The 18,896-nt window shown below is 41.6% G+C and overlaps 1 protein-coding gene across 1 annotated transcript in view; it reads right to left on the reverse strand.

Moving 5' to 3' along the window:
- Positions 1-18,896, reverse strand: part of KCNQ2 (potassium voltage-gated channel subfamily Q member 2) — a 146,923-nt gene that overhangs the window by 36,452 nt on the left and 91,575 nt on the right. The window contains exons 3-6 of the mRNA XM_020981581.2: positions 17,913-18,039; positions 15,281-15,456; positions 11,825-11,950; positions 676-786 (exon numbers count right to left, since the gene is read on the reverse strand). Of these exons, the coding sequence (XP_020837240.2) occupies positions 676-786; positions 11,825-11,950; positions 15,281-15,456; positions 17,913-18,039 (540 nt within the window). The remainder of the gene's footprint in view (positions 1-675; positions 787-11,824; positions 11,951-15,280; positions 15,457-17,912; positions 18,040-18,896) is intronic.

Raw genomic sequence — 18,896 nt, forward strand, 5'->3', positions numbered from 1 at the left:
AGTGACTTGTCCAGAGTCACACAGGAGGAATTTACATTTGAATCCTGGTCTTCATGGCTCTAAGTTCTGCACCTTATCCACTAAACTCAGCAAATTGTGGTCAATTATCTAGCAATGAGCCACTGCAAATTTAACGAGGCTGATCCTTAAACTAAAGACCCATAGTTTATAATCAGGTCTATACTAAAGCCTTTCTAGCTTGGTAGGACCTTCCAGGATTTGGTCTCTGATGGAATATCCTTTAAGAATCAAAGGCTATCTTTATGACCTTGTCAGGTAGCATAAGACTAGAGCTCTCTCCTAAGTGGGTAGTCTAACTTTGATGAATCTACCTCCTTTCCTCTATTTGAGTCAAGGTAATTTGTAAAACTGAGTATAGTACAGGTAACTATTCAGGGGTAGATCAAAGGGGTTCTTCTGCATCTCCTCAGGATGGTGGGAAATGTGGCTGAGAGGAATAGAAATCACAATCACCCAAGCTTCACCCCGCGAAGTACTATAACTTCTTGGTTTCGTTGTCTAAGGTCTGGAAACCAGTTCCTGTATCTCCCATGCAATCAACACGAAGGTATAGAGAAATGATGGAGGTGGGCATGCCCACTGGCCTCTTATAGAGGCTCATCCTATGGGAGAAGTTCAGTGTGCATGCCTGTCTTGCAAAGGGAAGTGACTCACAGCAGGGAGAGCAAAGAAGGAGACTCCAATAAGAGTGAAAGTAGCAGCCAATAGTCGTCCATTCCAGGTCTGAGGATACTTATCACCATACCCAATGGTAGTCAAAGTAATCTGGAACAACAAACATCGGATAGTCAAACTGGTTTTTTCAAGACTGTTTGCTAAACTTAGCATCAAATTAAAAACAGGAAAATTTCCTCAGTAGATACGACTTGTATGAACTGATACAGAGTGAGCAGAGCTAGGAGAACAATGTATAAAATAAAAACAACAATGTAAAGCAAACACCTTTGGTCAGCCAGGATTTCAAAAGGACTCATGGTGAAATATGCTGCTCCTCTTGACAGAGAGGCAATGGGCTCAAAATGTAGAATGAGACATGCATTTCTGGACAATGATAATATGAGAATTGGTTTTGCTTGACTATGTAAATGTGTTACAAGGATTTTCTTTTTCTTTTCTTTTTTCCAGTAGATGGGAAGGGTAAAGAGAGACAAGTGGGATGAAGCAGTGCTCTAAGTTTGTTTTTTTTCATGAAAGAACACATGCAGAGCACTGGGCCTAGAGTCAGGAAAATGGGTGCTCAAATCCAGCCTCAGGCACTTACTGTGTGGCCCTGGGCAAGTCACTTAACTTCTGATAGTCTGTTTCCTCAACTATAAAATGAGGATAACAACAGAACCTACCTCACAAAATTGTTACTAGGATCAAATGAGATAATACTTGTAAAGCACTCTGCATAATGCCCAACATATAATAGGGACTATACAAATGCTTATTTCTTTTCCTCTTCCCCAAAAAAGAAGATACCAGAAGGAATCACAGAAAAGCAGGACAGCTTTGAAAGCTATATGTTGAATTTATTATATACGCTTAAGAAGAAAGTAAACTCTAAATTACTAGAGATTAGCAGCTTCATATACAATCCTCTTATTCTATTCTATACTGTATATGGAAATGTTCATTTCATTTAGCGTTTAAGTTCAGATTTTTTAAAATAAAATGGGGAAAAAAGAATTTTCAGTAGCACAAACTTCTGCCCTTGTTTCATATTAAAAAACAAACAAACACCCAAACAGGGTCTCTTTGAAAGCATACCAACCTTCCAGATTACAGAAAGGAGTTCTCATTATTTAGATGCCTTAGACTTTTCTGTTATCATAGAATAGAACTTGAATTACAGAGAGAGAGAGACAGAGAGGGACACAGAGAGACAGACAGACAGAGAAACTTTCCCAAAGACTATGGCATACAATGAGACAGAAAAGATAGGATGTCAGAAAGGCTACAGAGCCCCAGTCATACAATGGGCATCATTGGTGTTCTCTTCTAGCCTCTGTAACAATCACACTCATGTTTTCTAAAAACACCATCCATCTTCCCGACATGGCCCGTCAGGCAAATGAATTATAAATGAATCCATCTCATTTCACACCTGAGAGAACAGGGAGGCATCATCGACAACTGCACTTTCAAATAAAGTTTATCTGGAAAATTTGCAGCTAAGGCTATGTCTATATACGACCATCAAATCAATCTCTGTGTATATGTGTGTATACATGTATACAGGTGGGCTAATAGGCAGCTAGGTGGCATAGAGGATAGAGCATTGGACTTAGAGTCAGGAAGATCAGTGTTCAGATTCCGCTTTAGTCAGCAGCTGTGTCGCCCTGAGTCACTTTACCTCTAAGCCTCACTTTCCTCATCTATAAAATGGGGATAATAAAAGCACTTATCTTACAGGGTTGTTGCGAGGATCAAATAAGAAAACAGAGGTGTAATATTTTACATTCCTAACAATGTTGTATAAGTGCTAGCTATTGTTATTATTTCACTCAGCACAGAAGCTTTTCTAAACCTTTTCATCCCTCCTCAAATGTCCCATGGCTTCCACTCCCTTCACCCCCTCAGCAAAGAACTTTGCCTCATATTTTATCCCCCCAAAATTGAGGCCATTCACTGATAGCTCCCTGTTCTCCTTTTCTTCTCAGCTAACATCAGCCAGATGCTGTCTGCCACTATCTTCTCCTACACCTTTGTCTCACAGGCAGATGTGGTCCTTCTCCTTGCCAAGGTAAAGTCTTCTGTATTCATAAGTGATTCCATTCCATCCCATCTTCTCTAGCAGATTACTCCCATTGGCATCTCTACATTCACTAATCTTCAATGTCTCCCTAATGGCTGCTTCCCTCCTGCCTATAAACATGTCCATGTCTCCCTAATCCTCAAAAAACCCTGCCTTGATCCATCTATCTCTGCTAGCTCTCATCTTATATATCTCTCCTCCCTTTCATGGCCAAACTTGAGAGGGCCATCTACAAGAGGTACCTCCATTTCCCTTCCTCTCACTCTTGTCTTAATTCTCTGCAGTCTAGCTTCTGACCTTATCATTCAGCTAAAACAACACCTTACAAAGTTACCAATGATCTCTTAATTGGCAATCTAATACTCTTTTCTCAGTCCTTATCCTTCTTGATCTCTCTGCAGCCTCTGACACTGTCAATTTGATTTCTCAATTGTTGTTCACTTTGATTCTTTCTTCTCTCTACATTTTTTGTGACACTGTTCTCTCCTGGCTCTCCTCCTACCTGTCCGATCATTCCTTTTCAGCCTCCTTTGCTGAATCTTCATCCTGGTCATACCTGCTAACTGTGGGTGCCCTGAGGCTCTGTCCTGAGCCCTCTTCTCCCTCTGTACTATTTCACTTGGTGATTATCAGCTGCCCTGGGTTCAATGATCATGTCTCTGCTGATGATTCTAAGTTCTATTTATCCATCCCTAACCTTTCTCTTGACTTCCATTCTCACAACTGACACCCTGTAGAGTGTTTTAAGGTTTACAAAGTACTTTCCATATGTTATCTCATTTAATCAACAATCCTAGGAGGTAGGGGCTATTATTATCCCTATTTGATAGATAAAGAAACTGAGGCTACGAAAGGTTAAGTGACTCACCAGTGTCTCAGGTAGGATTTGAACCCAGTTCTTTCTGTTTCCAAGTCCATTGCTTTATTTACTGTGTCACATAGCTGCATTGACACAGTTAAGTATGATGTGAGGTCATTTGAGAAGGAAGAGATCACTAATAGCAAGGGAATCAGAGGAAGCTTTGATTGGGAAGAGGCACCAAAGCTCAGGTAAGGGGAGCATGGACAGATGATGAGGAATTTGAGAGGCAGAGAAGAAGAGATAGATGGTGCCTTCCATGTGGAACCTATGGCCTAGAACTAGTGCTCTGTCTTGGTATAACACATAGTTCCTGGCCTCAGGGAGGCTTATTAGGAAAGGCAGAGGAAATACATTAAAAAAAAACATTCAATACAAAATAACAGGATCTAATATTGTTCAAACAAAAAGTGCTGCAGAAATTCTTAAGAAGAAAAGATCATTGGGGCAGCTAGGTGGCACAGTAGATAGAGCACTGGCCCTAGAGTCAGGAGGACCTGAGTTCAAATCCAACCTCAGACACTTACTAGCTGTGTAGCTACTATCATGGGCAAGTCACTCCCTCCCCATCATTGCCTCAAAAGAAAGAGAGAGCAGTAAGGGAAAGCTCCACGAAAGAGTTAAAGTTTAATTAGACTTTAAAGAAGTAGGACTTGGATAAATACAAAGAATGAAGAAGAGCATTCAATGAAAGTGTGAGGACATATATGGTGGATTAGGCACAAAGAGTAGGCCAATTTGATGGAAGCAAAAAATTTCATAGAAATATAGTGGTCAATTATATTTTGAAAGGTAGGTTGGGGTAAAATTGAGGAAAGCCTTGAATGCCAAGAGGTTAATTCCAAGGATGAGCTGCTATCTACACACAAGGTGGCAGTATGGTCTGATGGCTAGATCATGACAGAACTGGAGATCTAGCATGACAAGGTTTCCATCTAAGCCACTGGTCAGGAGGCCCCAAGCCTCAGTTTCTCAATATATTCAGTGGGCACATTGAGACCAATTTATCTCTCATATAAATTTATTCCATTAAAAAATGATATCACAGATGTGAAAGCACATAGGATTGCTGTCATCTCAGTAAAATAGGAACATAAGAAAACCTAGTGGTCCAGCCTGGGATATAGGTACAAGTATGGATCCAATAAGTACAAATATTCCATGTGAAGTGGTTGCATTATTCAAATTTGTACTGCATATTTTCATTGGACTAGAACTAATTACCACATTTTATATAATTATGACTTCAAGTGGTAAAATTCAAAAACCAACAACCACTTTAGGTGATTTGTATTTTGGGGGGAAAAAATTGCTTCTTTTCTCCTGGCTTTTATAGGGCTCTGAGTCAGTGTTCTTGGTGCATTTGAGACCAAGCACTAAAAACAACTGATTTCTCTCAGTTTTCCAGCTTTTCAAATAACTGACATAACTACAGCTGCTTGGGTTCAGTAGTAAACTTTTATATTTTTCAAGGAGCCCTTTCACATCTATTGTCTCCAGGGATTATAGAATGAGATCTGGAAGAATGTCAGAAGCCATCTCTGACACTACGTTGCCTCTTATTTGGACATTACAACTTCTTATGACCAATCCCTGCCCAAAGTGACCTCTTCCTCCTCTGAAGTCCCTCAGGACGTTGTCCAATACCCCTTTTATAGCACTGATCACATCTTGCCAAGTTGTCTTTCAAGAAACACATGGTTGGATTCAGTCAAAGGGCCACACTTGAGGACCTAGATCGTCATTGGTGGCTCAAGGCCACAAGTTCCTCACCTGTGATATAACCTATATCAAATTGCTTGCCTTCTCAATGAGGGAAGTGGGTAAGAAGCGAGAGAATTTGGAACTCAGTTTTTAAAAAGAATGTTGAAAATTGTTTTTATATGTAATTGGGGAAAAATAAAATACTAAATTAAAAAAAAAAAGAAACACAAATGGGGCAAATGAATCCAGCAGTAGAAGAAGTGAACAAAATATTCCCTTAAATTTCAAATATATTTGCATAGGTCAGACCTGACACATTGGGTTATCCAGCCTTTCCCTCTAAAAAGGAAGACTCTCTTCAGAAATTTCGGAAATGGCAGCTCTGCATTAGAGACTGGGGGTTATAGGAAAGATCAAATTAATTAGCTACTTGTAGCCTCAGTGGGAAGAAGAGCGAGGTGGGAAAAAAAACCATACACATTGGTTACCTTGTACTCAATGCTTGGAAAATATTGCAAAAAACCTTGTTAGAGGCAGCCTAATCGGCAACCTTATGAGTTCTCGAAAAGACAATAAGGTTATATAAGAATGAGGCAACAAATAGGATAACTGAGTGAAACACATACCATAAATTATTGCAGATCGTGCAGGACCTTTTGGAACCCAGACTCTTCAACAGCTTAGGCTCCCTCTTTGCCTTTAGAAAGGGTGAGTTGCATCCACATGGACGACTGTGTTTTCAGTTACTAGGCTTGACCTACATCCCTCACCCCCTAGCAAGGTTTATTTTAATTCAGCTGCCACTTGGGCCCAAGTCTACTTCCCCTGACCAGCTCTTTTAAAGGTTATGGGTCTAGGAGGTATCAAATTTCAGTCCCATAGGCTAAAAATGGCTGACAAAACTCCCAGTAACAAGTAACCAGATTAATATGTAATTTGGAAATGTTTATCGAAATAAATAAAAACACAATACGACATAGACAATGTTAATTTGTGGTTTTCCAAGTCAGTGTGAGGCCTATAGGAATCTATTTCCATTTGAGTTTGATACCACTAGGTGACATAGGCTGGTCATTGTCTCACCACAGACACTATCAACAGCAATTACCCAATAAGCAAGGGGCAGTCATCACTGCCCACTTTGTGCTATAGTCAAAAGATTCCAAATTTCAGCTCCCTCATGTACTTACTACCTTTAGCAAGTCACTTAGCTCAGTTTCCTCATTTGTAAAATGAGGGGTTGGACTAAATGGCCTCCAAGATACCTTTCCTATCTAAGTTTCAAATCCTCCTCTAATAATGCTCTCCTAGAATGACGATACATTGTAGAGTGTTTGTATATCACATAAGAAGTTAAGGCAGGTGATTGGTGGGGCAGGAAAACAAAAGCCACTCAACAGAGCCATCAAGAGTACCTGCTTCTCTTCCACGCTGAAGCTACTTGTCAATAAGAGCGGGGAGAGCCCAGGCTTCGATCTGGGGGTTGTGCCATATATCTGTGGTAGAAAGGAGCCCAAAATAGCCTGGTGAGACCTCTTTGTGACTGAGAACTGCAGTTCTGGGGGGTCTGATTACCTGGGTGATTGTTCCTATGTGTCTAAAATTGCATTCCGTTGTATTGTGTGTTCCAAGCACGTGATAGGCAATTATTAAGCTTATTAGGGGCTGGAGATAGAAAGACCAAAAAAAAATCTTTGGCTTCAAAGATCTTACATTCTACTGGGAGAGAGGTGGCAGAGGGAGACGACAACATACACATATTTATGTGTATATGTATGTATGTAGATGTGTGTATGTATGTATACACACACACAAAGTAAATATGAGGTAACTCGAGGATGGGAGACTAACACCAGGGGAGGGAACAGCAAAGGTAGTACATGGGGGAGGTGTTTGAGCTGAGCTATGCAGGAAACTGGGGGTTCTAAAAGGAGAAGGTGAGAAAGGGCTGCATTCTAAGCATGTGGACAGGCTGTGCAATAGTACAGAGATGGGGGCTGGGAGAACAGCCTGTAGGCCACTTTGGCTGGTACATAGAATGCATAAAAGGGGATTAATGAGTAATAAACCCAGAAAATAGGCTATAGTCTAGCTGTGGAAAGCTTTAAATGCCCAATAGAAGAGTTTGTATTTGGTCCTAGACGCAACAAAGGGTCGCTGGAGTGAACAGAGGAGTGACATGGTCAGATTAGGGTTTTAGGAATACACTGAATATCAGATGGATGGGTCGATAAGGAAGTTAAAATAATAGTCCAGATAAAATGGAGTTGAGGGCCTGAAATGGCGTGGTGGCCGTATGACTGAAGAGAAGGGGACAGATTGAGAGGTGCAGTAGAGGTAGAATTGATAAGATTTGACAATAAATTGGACATGCAAGATAAAGGAGAATGAGGTGTTATGGGTGACTTTGAGGTTTGGACACAGGTGGTTAGGAGAATGGTGGTATCCTCCCCAGAAATCGGAAAGTTAGGAAGAGGGGTGGGTTTAGGGGGAAAGACAATGAGTTCTGTTATGGACGAATTAAGTTTGAAATACCTATGAGACAACCAATTGGAAATGTGCAATAGGTAGTTGTTAAGGGGAGACTGTTGCTCATGATGGAGATTAATGCTGCATATATATAGACCTGGAAATCATCTCTAAGAAGATAGTTGATCCCTTAAAATTAATTTATTCATCAAAAGTGAACTAATGAAATAGTGTAGAGAAAGAAAAAAAGAGGGCCACAGTTGGGAGGCATGCCATGGAGGATCATCCAGTAGAGAAGCCTGAGAAATAGTCAGGCGGGTAGGAGGAGAAACAAGAGTGAGAGCAGTATAATGAAAACTCAGAGGAGATCATTTAGGAGGAAAGGGTAGTCAAGAGCATCAAATGTGATAGAGAGGTAAAGAAGGAAGAGGACTGGGAAAAGGCCATGGGACTTGACCCTACCATACTCTCAAACTATTGCCCTGCCTGCTTTCTCTCTCCCAGAAAAACTTGTCTCCATACATTGTCTGTGCTTCCTCTCCTCTCACTCGCTGCTCATCACCTTGAATCTAGTGTACAACCTCATCACTCAACTGAAATTGCTCTTTCCAAAGTTACCAGGGTATGGTAGGATAGAGTGAGGGGTTATTTAAGGATAGAGGAGACCTGGGCATATTCAAAGGTCACAGGGCAAAAGACAATATGTATGGGGAAATGAAAGATTAAAAAGCCAGGACAGCTGGATAATACGGGAAGGAATGGAATGCAAAGGGAAAGTAGAGAAGATGTTCCTCAGCAAGAAGGGCTACCTCTTCCTCAGAGAATGGAGTAAAGGAGGCAATGGTGGATTATGTCAGTCAATGGTTTTGCTACGTAGAATAGGGGCAAAGAGAGAGCTCTCATCAAATGTTTGTTCTCTCAGTAAAGTATGAAGCAAGGTCCTCAACTGAGAGAAGGGGCTTGAAAGTTGTATGAATTGAGCTGGACTGTGAGTTATCTGAGGTCTAAGGTGAAAGTACATCAAGACTGGTTGTTCAGTCATTTTCAGTCATGTCAGACTTTCAGTGACCCTATTTGGGGTTTTCTTGGCAAGGATACTGAAGTAGTTTGCCATTTTCTTCTCCAGCTCGTTTTACAGATGAGGAAACTGAGGCAAACAGGGTGAAGTGACTTGCCCAAGGTCACACAGCTAGTAAATACCTAAGCCCAGTTTTGAACTCAGAAAAATGAGTCTTTCTTGACTCCAGGCCCAGGACTTTATCAACTGTACCACCTAGCTGCTCAAATACATCAAGGTACTGGGTGGTAGTAACTCTGTCATGAGGTCAGTGGCAGCTGCATACTTAATAACACCTAAAGCCTCCCTTATTCTCTCAGGCATTCCCAAGGGATGCTGGCAGTCAATAGTACCAGGATACTGACAATGTGCAGAAGTAACTCTACAGAGTTCTGTTCCAAACAGGCTGGAGTTTGGTTACATAATGTACCTTTAGCTGCTTTTTTTAAATGGTGTACTTCCTATTCTTTCATAGGTTATCAAGTTGTATTAGAATATATGTAAAGTAAGAGAGTAAAACCTAAATAAGTAATTAGTCAATTAGTCAACAAACATGTATCAAGTAATAACATAATCAATTTATCTCCTGTCACTACAATCTCAAAGGTTCAAATCACATTCTCTCACTCATATCCTTACACATCCAACCAACTGGCACATCTCATAAGGAACAAGGGAAAACAAAACTGACCCCAAAGACACCCTTGCCTTTCTCCTTTCCTTGTATGTGCCTTGGAAAGAATTAGGAAAGTTTCAGAATGGTTCTTCACTAGCATAGCCACGGGCTGACCAAAAGTTGTCCCCAGAGAAACTTCCTGGCGTGCCCACAGATGAAAGAGGAATGCATCTATAGATTCCTTCTTTTCTAAATGACACCTATATTACAGCCAATGATATATTTTCACTAATAAGGCATGAGGAGAAGGAGGCAATAACAGAAAAAAGAATGAAAGATGTGTCATATTTGTCACATACACTAAACATGTGTAAGGAAAGGGTTGATCACGACAGTTCCCCATCCAATTTGATGATCTTAGAGGGTGACATGTTTTTTATATTTTATTTTGGTTAAATCCTCATATTGAGTGTATGAGCAAATCCTTTAGTGCTTCCTGGAGGTTGGACTTCACTAAGGGCACTGCCCCCAAGATGAAGGAGTTGACTCACACTCTTATGAGACTGATTGTCATGGAAGAAGTCACTCCCATCTCTCCAACTTCTACCCCTTTGATCTGGCCAATATAAGGAACCATACAAACTCTTTGGGCCCTTCTTTTTCTCTTTCTTCTGAAAACCCAGCAGAGATAAGAACAGAATTGGACTTAAGAATAATCCCGCCTAAAGAGTTTAGTGGCCACGAGGCAGAAACATATGCACTTGTTCACCCACATGGCTGAAGAGGAGAGTTTCTGTACAATGTTGATTTCCTGGCCTGAACACTGGAGAGGCAATAGCATGACTCAGGCATATGGTGGCCATGGAAAGGGGAGCCACATAGTCAAGAGGTAAAAGTTCCTGAGAGTTGCCTTTCTAGATGTCTTAAGTTTAAGTCTCAGAATCCAGAGAAAGAACTGGAACATGAGAAAAGAAAAAGAATTTCATGGGCAGTACAATCCTAGAATCAACCCTTCAAGTAAGACATAGGGCTGGGGGTAGGGTGTGGACAATGCCAGCCTAAGGGCTTGCTTCATGGGGGCAATGCCAAGTTCAAGGGCTCAGGGGTCAAATAATCTATTAAATGAAGGGGAATTTCTTTGGTACCACACACAGTAGAGAGACAAGACAATCGTGGAAATGATCCTCCAGTGTAGGGTGGCACAGAATCAAGGGACAAAAGGTACTGGAGCTTTGGACTTCGCACTCCATTATTGCAATGAGGTATTCACATGGTACAAGTCTGGTGGAAGGGAGCTTGCCTATCTAGCAACTCCAAGTGTTTTTCCCTTCCAGGAGAAATCTAAATCAAAAATAGTGCTATGAGAATGGGAAGCCTGTGCAAAGTGGATTCACCAGAATGGGAGATGCATTATTAGTAATTATTTTGAGGCTACTGTGAATCCACATGTGTGTTTTCTGAATTTATTGAAGGGCTCCTGTGAGTCTTTTGCATTTGCTGTATTTCCAGTGGGATGGATTAAAAATTGTTGTGTACCAGGTAGATAGATAGTTATATTTCATATTAGTATAGAAACTGAGAACCCTCTTCTTCATATCTATGAATGTATGGATACAACCTATATTCTGAGATTTTTCTCAGAATAAACTCTGGTAAGCATGATGTAATAGATAGTCAGATTCTCAGTCAGGAAGACATGGGTTCAGGTCCTGATTTGGATACATTTTGATTATGTCACTCTGGGCAAATCACTCAACCTTTGGGTCCTCATAACTCTAAATTGCCAAAGAGCTACTGATCTACGATGGGTTGGAGGAGTTTCCTTACCAAGAGTTTCCCACACCAATGAAATCACAGGTCTGGATATAAAACTACAACTGTGGGTGCAGTAATGAACCAAATCGAAGATGATATTTGAGGGGTGGTAATAATAATAATAGCATTTACGTAGTACCTACTATGTGCCAGGAACTGCGCAAAGTGCTTTATAAATATTTCAAAGTGCTTTACAAATATTGTCTCATTTGATCCTTACAACAATCCTATGAGGTAGATTCTGTTACTAACCCCATTTTACAGTTGAGGAAACTGAGGCAGGCAGAAGTTAAGTGACTCGCCCAAGGTCACACAGCTAGTAAGTATCTGAGGTTGGACTTGATCTGACGAATTCTTGACTCCAGGCCCAGCACTTTTTCCACTGCATCACCTCACTGCCCTTAGATAGACCCCAGGATTAGACCTGGTCAGCGTGTGGGAACCGAGGGCACTGGGCCATGCATTACACATACGCAAGCCTTCTCTTCTCTGAACTGACTGCCACCTCAGGAGCAGTAGTTGAGGGCAAAATCACTGACTCACCAGGCCCCACCAGAGTGCATCCGCGTAGGTGTCGAAGTGATCATTCTCGCCTTTCTCTGCCAAGTACACCAAGAAGGAGGCCAGAATGAGGCAGAGGAAACCGATATACCAGGCAGTGACCAGCTCCTGCAAGAAAGACAATATACAAAATTATAACCTAGGTATCACATGACAGCTGTTTTGCTGAGTCTTTCCAGCTAATGAGGAGATTCAGACCATCCATCTGGGGAGAAGACCAGAAAAGACAACCTTTGCCACGCGGTCCCATGTGTTCTGCCAAGGAACACCCTGCAGGAAGCTGTTATCCAATTGCTTATGGCCCACAGGACACCTTTCATAGCACTCCACAGGCTGGCACAGACTAACAGAAGCAGCTTCACTCCCAGGGGCACATTGGATGAACACCTGCCAGATTAGCCTCTGGGACTTATAACAATGGTCTTGGCTTCCTGCCAGAAAAAGGCAGGAGAGACCCTTAGGACTTCACCCCCCCACACACACCCTTGCTGGGATATCTAAATATATAGCAAGAGCTGGGCTTTCTGGTTTTCCTATTTACATGCCTTGGAACAAATTCAAGCTATTGGTCTCTGCTTTTCTATTCTTGTCCTTTTCCAAACGACTTCACACCATTTGTTTCAAATGGTCGAGAGCTTTCACATTCAAATTCAAACTGATCTTAGGATCACATAGTCACAGATCATCATTTTACAGATAAGAAAACTGAGGTCCCATAGAGGTTGGGTGAGTTGCTCAAGGTCACACAGGTAGTAAGTGGGAGAGCCAGGCATCAAAGACAAATCCTCTAACCGAAATATTTGCACTCTTTCCAAATGCACCCTGCAGAAAGGTAATCCTGATTATAATAGCATTTATATAGTGCTTTAAGATTCACAGTATACTTTACAGCTGTTATCTCATCTTCATAACTCTGTGAGGGAGATGCTATTATTATCCTCCATTTACAGATGAGGAAACCAAGGCAGACAATGGTTAGTTAAACAGTTTGCTCAAGATCATAGTGTCTGAGGCAGGATTAGAACTCAGGTCTTTCTGATTCTAGGTCCAGCACTCATTCCTGTGCTATCTAGCTGCCTTTAGGTGGCGCAGTGGATGGAAAAAATATAATTGAAGGGGAAATGTAATTCGATCATTGAAGAGGAAATCACTGTATTTTTTTCTTAAATATCCATTTCTGCCTTTAATACATTTTAATTTGTGGGGGTTGATGGGGAAGTTAATGAAATATCAGTTTAAAATGATCTTGCAGATAGAAATCTATTTAAGTTTCAGGTTTCAAAATTACATCCAAGTACAAATGAAAGATAAATAGATACAAAGGCAGAAGCTATATAACCATAGCTATCCACAGAATCACAGATATTCACTGAGTTATAGAGATCAACAGGACCCTAGCCATTCACAAGACCAAATCAGTAATTTATCAAGCACGTATTACATGCCAGATATTGTACCAGGTGTTGGGCATACAAATACAATGAGTGAAACATTTTCTTCTCCCAAGGAGCATATTTACATTCTAACAGTACAAAAAGTGCATATGTAAGTATATACAGAATAAATATAAATAAATTTTAAAATCACTAACTATAAGGCAGTTAGGAAGAAAGGGTACTCATAGTTGGGGGTACCAGGAAAAGCTTCATGTTGAAGGTAGTACATTATCTGTGTCTAGAAAGATGACAGAGATTCTATGAGACAGAGGGTAGTTTCCTACCCTCTTCCTTTACTCTTTTGAGTATACATATTAGATGTAGACAGCATAAAGGCATAAAGATGGGAGATAGTGCCATATATAAGAAGGCCTGATGGGCCACAGAGGTAACGTGTTATACGCTGAACTAACTATAAGTACCGCATAGAAAGAAACACTATAGTGTCATGAAAAGTGTGCTTTACTTGGAGCCAAAGGGAAAACTCATGTTTGCATCCCGCCTCTGACACTAATTGTGTCACTCCTGGGCAAGTCACTGCCTCCCAAGTCTTTGATTTTGCCTCATGGTCGAAACAGAGGTTGGTCCTGGGGCCTAGCTGGTTATAAAGGAGTGTATGTTTGAGGTTCTCCACCTCCAATCACCAGTCAGGAACTGAGGTGTTTGACTTGAGAGGAAAGAAGGGCCATGGTAGATGTCTTTAAGAATTAGAATGTGAGCTCCTTGAGGGCAGGGACTGGTCTTTCTTTGTATACCTAGTGCTTAGTACAGTGCCCAGCACAAGGTAAGAACTTAATAAATGTTAGCCAACTGACCATTGTGTGAAAAAAGACCTTGTTCTACTTTTCCTCACAAGATAGAAGTACAAGTAATGGGGGAGGGAGAGTTACAAAGAATGGGATTATGGCTTCATGTAAGGAAAAACTTCTTAACTATTGGAGCTGCCCCAGAGTGGAATGGGCTGCCTCAAGAGGCTGGCGGTTCCCCTTCACTGGAGGTCTTCAAGCAAAGGAGAGTCTCATGGATTGGATTAAGTTCTCTTCCCACTCTGAGATTCTGATTCTTCAGAATCTCCAGATCCATTGAATCCAACCATCATCCTAAAATGTCAAAGCAACAGGGGTAGAAAGGGCCTTAGAGTCCATCCTTTTCATTTGATGAGTAAGGGAACAGGGAACCAGAGAAAGAAAGCAACTTGTCCAAGGTCTTAACAGTAGAGCAAGGATTAGGACTCAGGTCCCCTAACTCCCACCCAGTCATAACTTCCTTATTTTCTACCACACTGACTCCACTGGACCTTATCACTTTGTTCCCTTTAGAGGCATCAATAGCATCTATACAGAGAGAGACAGAGAGAGAGAGAGAGAGAGAGAGAGAGAGAGAGAGAGAGAGAGAGAGAGAGAGAGAGCGCGAGCCTACTTCAGCACCATGGTTACCACTCCATTGGTTAAACAGTCTACCTTAAAGTCATAGGAAAGGACAGCCATCACCATTCTCAGAGATTCAGGGTTAACAGAGTTAGCAAGAAGTTCCATGGTATTTGACAACATTATGAACATTTCAAGGAAGAAACAGAGGATAACTTATTGTTGTATTTTACTAAGATGCTCCGTTGTCCAGCAAATGTAAAAGAGGAATGGTGAATGGAGGAGCAAAGGAAATCTGACTTGGGGATAGGATAACTGACCCACACAACATGAGAACCCTCTATCTCTCCAGCAGGCTCCCTTCCTCAGGATCTTGGCTGACAGGAGACTGGGTAGAGTGGAAAAGATGTTCCCCACCCAGACAAATGAGAAGAAATGCTGATTATAGGCAAGTTACTTAATCAGAGCAGCCACAACAATCCTCAGTGCAAGAAATTATTTAAATGTGATGAACATGGTGTTTAACCTGTTCCTTTTTTTCCCCCACAGAGGAAGAATTAACACTGATTGAGCTCTGGATACTCAGCACCGGGGCATGATCTCCTAAGATAGTTCTCAGCTGTTTCAGGGCTTACCTTGCTATGGGCGTACACCACTGAACCAAGGAGTTTCCAGGTCCCTCCTCTCCGATCCATTCGAATCATCCTCAAAATCTGCAAGAATCTCAAACTCCGAAGGGCTGAAGTGGCAAACACATTGCCCTGGGATCCCGCAGCCAACACAGCAATTGAGGCTATCAGCACCATGATGTCTATGCAGGAGATTACAAAAACAATCTGTAAGATCAAGTGCTACCTGTCCCTCCTGCGTTCATGGGCTTGGGTCAAATCTCTGCTTTGGGAAATGAGCTCCTTCATTTTCCTCCATGATGGCTGGCAGGATAGAGGCCCCAAGCAGAGGTGGGTAGTATCGGATGGTCCATAGACCACTGGCTGTGAAGTCAAAGTACCTAGGTTCAAATCCCACTATTGGCATTTACTACTGGGATGACCTTGGTGAAAGTCATAATCACCCTGGGCTTCAGTTGTCTCATCTGTAAAGTAAAGGGAGTGTGCTAGATTGCTTCTGAGGTCTCTTCTACTTCTAAATCTAGAAAATAAAATATCTATGGAAATCTTTCCATACATTGGGAATCCCTGGGGTTTTTTCTATCTCAGAGTTGCCATCTGCTGGGTCTAATGCTCCAAGAAGTTCTTTATTTTTATTATTTTTACTATATTTTTCTGTGACTTCTAATCAGAAGTGGATCCAAATTCACTCCGGAAGAACTTCATATATAGATGTGATGGTCCAGAGCAAATCCAGATAAATGTTTAGGGCTATTCAAAACCATTCATCTTCATAGACTTAAAAGTGGAAGGAACCTTTAAGGTCAATTATTCAAGCTCCTCATTTGATAGATGAAGAGACTGAGGCCCCCAGAGATGAAGTTATTTCCCAAGGTTACATAATCAGAAAGTGGCAAGGTCCTGTAGCTCCCAATACAGGCTTCTGTGCATAGAACTGCACTTTCCTATTGTTGGGTCTGATTCAAAACCATGCATTAAAGAGTCCAGTATAGCCATTCTGGAAGGCAATTGGGAATTGTGGCTAAAAAATTGCTAAACAGTATATACCCTTTCACCCAGCAATAGCACTTCTAGGCTTATATCTCCAAGAAATCTCAAAGAAAGAGGGAAAATATCATTCTGCACAAAGACATTTAGAGCAGCTCTTTTTGCCATAGTGAAGAACTAGAAATGAAGGGTGTGTCAATCAATTAGGGAAAGGCTGAATAAATCATTGTATATGAATGTAATGGAATACTATTGTGCTATTAGAAATGATGGAAGGGACTGGTTTTAGACAAACCTGGGAAGACTTGTATGAACTAATACAGAATAAGGTGAGCAGAACTAGGAGAACAATTTATAATATAAAAACATTATAAAAATAAAGAACTCTGATTAATGCAATGACCAACCATAATTCCAGAGAACTGATGATGAAGAATGCTACCCATCTCCTAGTGATGGACTAGAGATGTAGCATGACATATATACATTTTTTTGCATAGGCAATATGGGAATTTATTTTGCTTGACTATGCGTGTTTGTTACAAGGGGCTTCTTTTTCTTTTTTTTTTCAACAGGAGGGGAGAGGAAGGGAAGGGAGAGAAAAATGCTTGTTAATGGAAAACAAATTTTTTTTAAAGTCCTCCCAAGTGGATGCCACCATCAGTCTCCATGTGGGGTACTGTGGAACAGCAGATAGAGAACTACACTTGAAGTCAGGAAAACCTAGACTTAACCCCTGCCTCAGACACATATAAGTTGTATGCCCCAGTTTTATTGTTGTCTTTGTTGGTGGTTAGTTGTATCAGTCACATCCCACTCTTTGTGATCCCATTTGGGGTTTTCTTGGCAAGGATACTAGAGTGGTTTGTCATTTCCTTCTCCAGCTCATTTTGCAGATGAGGAACTGAAGCAAACAGGGTTGAGTGATTTGCCCAGGGTCGCACAGCTAATAAGTGTCTGAGGATGGATTTGAACTCATGAAAATGAGTCTTCCTGATTCCAAGCCCAGTGCTCTATCCATAGCCCACCTAGCTGCCCCTGTAAGACCCAGGGTAAGTCATCTGATTACTCTGGCTTTCAGTTCTTCTGTAAAATGAGGGTATCAATGACCTTTAAGGTCCCTTCTAGCTCTAAAGCTAGGATCTTGTCATCTCTTCCTTTCAAATCCATCAAAGACAAGTTCCCAGTGTCACTGTTCTTTCATTTATTTGTTCGTTATGCTTATCATAGATCAGGTAACTCTGCACTGGTCCCACCCACAAATGTCTCTCCAAAGGGGCCTGGACTTCTGGTTCTGAATGGTCCTGTTCCTTCTCTACATCTGCATATGGTTGACTGGTTCATCCAAAGCTAGGAGTGCCCAGACCACAATAGAGGGATTCTTCCCTGTGTTTTGCTCCTCTCCATATGATCCCCTCACAGAGGTCTCTTTACCAAGAACAAAGAACAATCCATGTCAATGTCATGGTAGTGACGTCATGAATTTAGTCAGCCTTACAAGAAATGCCAGTTCCTTGCCTGACAAGATGTGGGCTGGAGGAGGAAGGGGAGGCTGTCACTCTTTTTGCAGCAGCGATCAGCCCCCACATGCTACTCCCATCTCCGGGTCTTCCCTGTTCCCCCGAGGTTGCCCCCTTGGGGAAGTCCTTACCGATGACACAGAAGGGTTTTCGAGCAAACTTCAGTCTCCCCCTCCAGCCCCGGTAGCGACAGCAGCAGCCAGCAGCCCAGATCCTCACAAAGTACTCCACTCCAAAAACCACAATGGTGACAATTTCCTGAAAGGAAAACCACACACAATGCCTGCTGGATGCTTCTCTGCCCTCTGAACCAAGCCATCTTGAAACACCTGAAGCCCTTGACTTCTGCCCTGAGGCAGGGGAACTGCCCCACCAAGATGAGGGAGTTATATATCATCTTTATAGAAACCAGATCATTTTAAGGGCTCTGAAATTATTGACCTGAAGCCTGGAATCGCTAAGCTGAAGTCAAAAAAAAAAAAAAACAGTTTGCATGACACTGAATCTGCATCAGATTAAATTCCCTCTGGCTTCAGGTCTGTTGAAGGCATCAACAAAAGAATCTGAATACGCACCCTGCTCAGCAACTAGAACATAAAGGAAGCCATTAGTTCCCAAAAGAAAAGAACACATATGAATGGAGCATCAAGGGAGTACGATCCCATGTGGCCTGAATCCACATGGGAGCTGGATACAAAAATTCTCAAGTTCTGTTACAGAAAGTGTGTTCCACAGTCGAACAAAAGGCAGGGTGGAAGCTGAACCAGAGGCTGACAAATCCTTCCCAATGACCTGGGAACCCTAGGTCTCTTTACAAGCATGCCCAGACATTGTCATCTTGAAAGTAATTAAAAACTATGTTTCCATTCATTCATGCATGCAGGACAGCTGATGGTTGGAATGAAATTTTGCTATAGATAGGTTAATTCACCAGCTCTCAAAGTTCTCTTAGAGAAGAACATGCTGCATTCTTATGATATAACCTATAAACTATCCCCCCATCCCCACCCCTGCATGCACCCAAGATGGTACTGAACTTCCCCAGAACTCTAGTTTCTAACTTCCCACATTTATTTTGGAAACAAGCCTGGATTTTTCACCAATCAGGCCATTCT

Source organism: Phascolarctos cinereus, unplaced genomic scaffold, assembly GCF_003287225.1.
Source record: "Phascolarctos cinereus isolate Bilbo 61053 unplaced genomic scaffold, phaCin_HiC Scaffold_2;HRSCAF=192, whole genome shotgun sequence".
NCBI classification, from domain to species: domain Eukaryota; kingdom Metazoa; phylum Chordata; class Mammalia; order Diprotodontia; family Phascolarctidae; genus Phascolarctos; species Phascolarctos cinereus.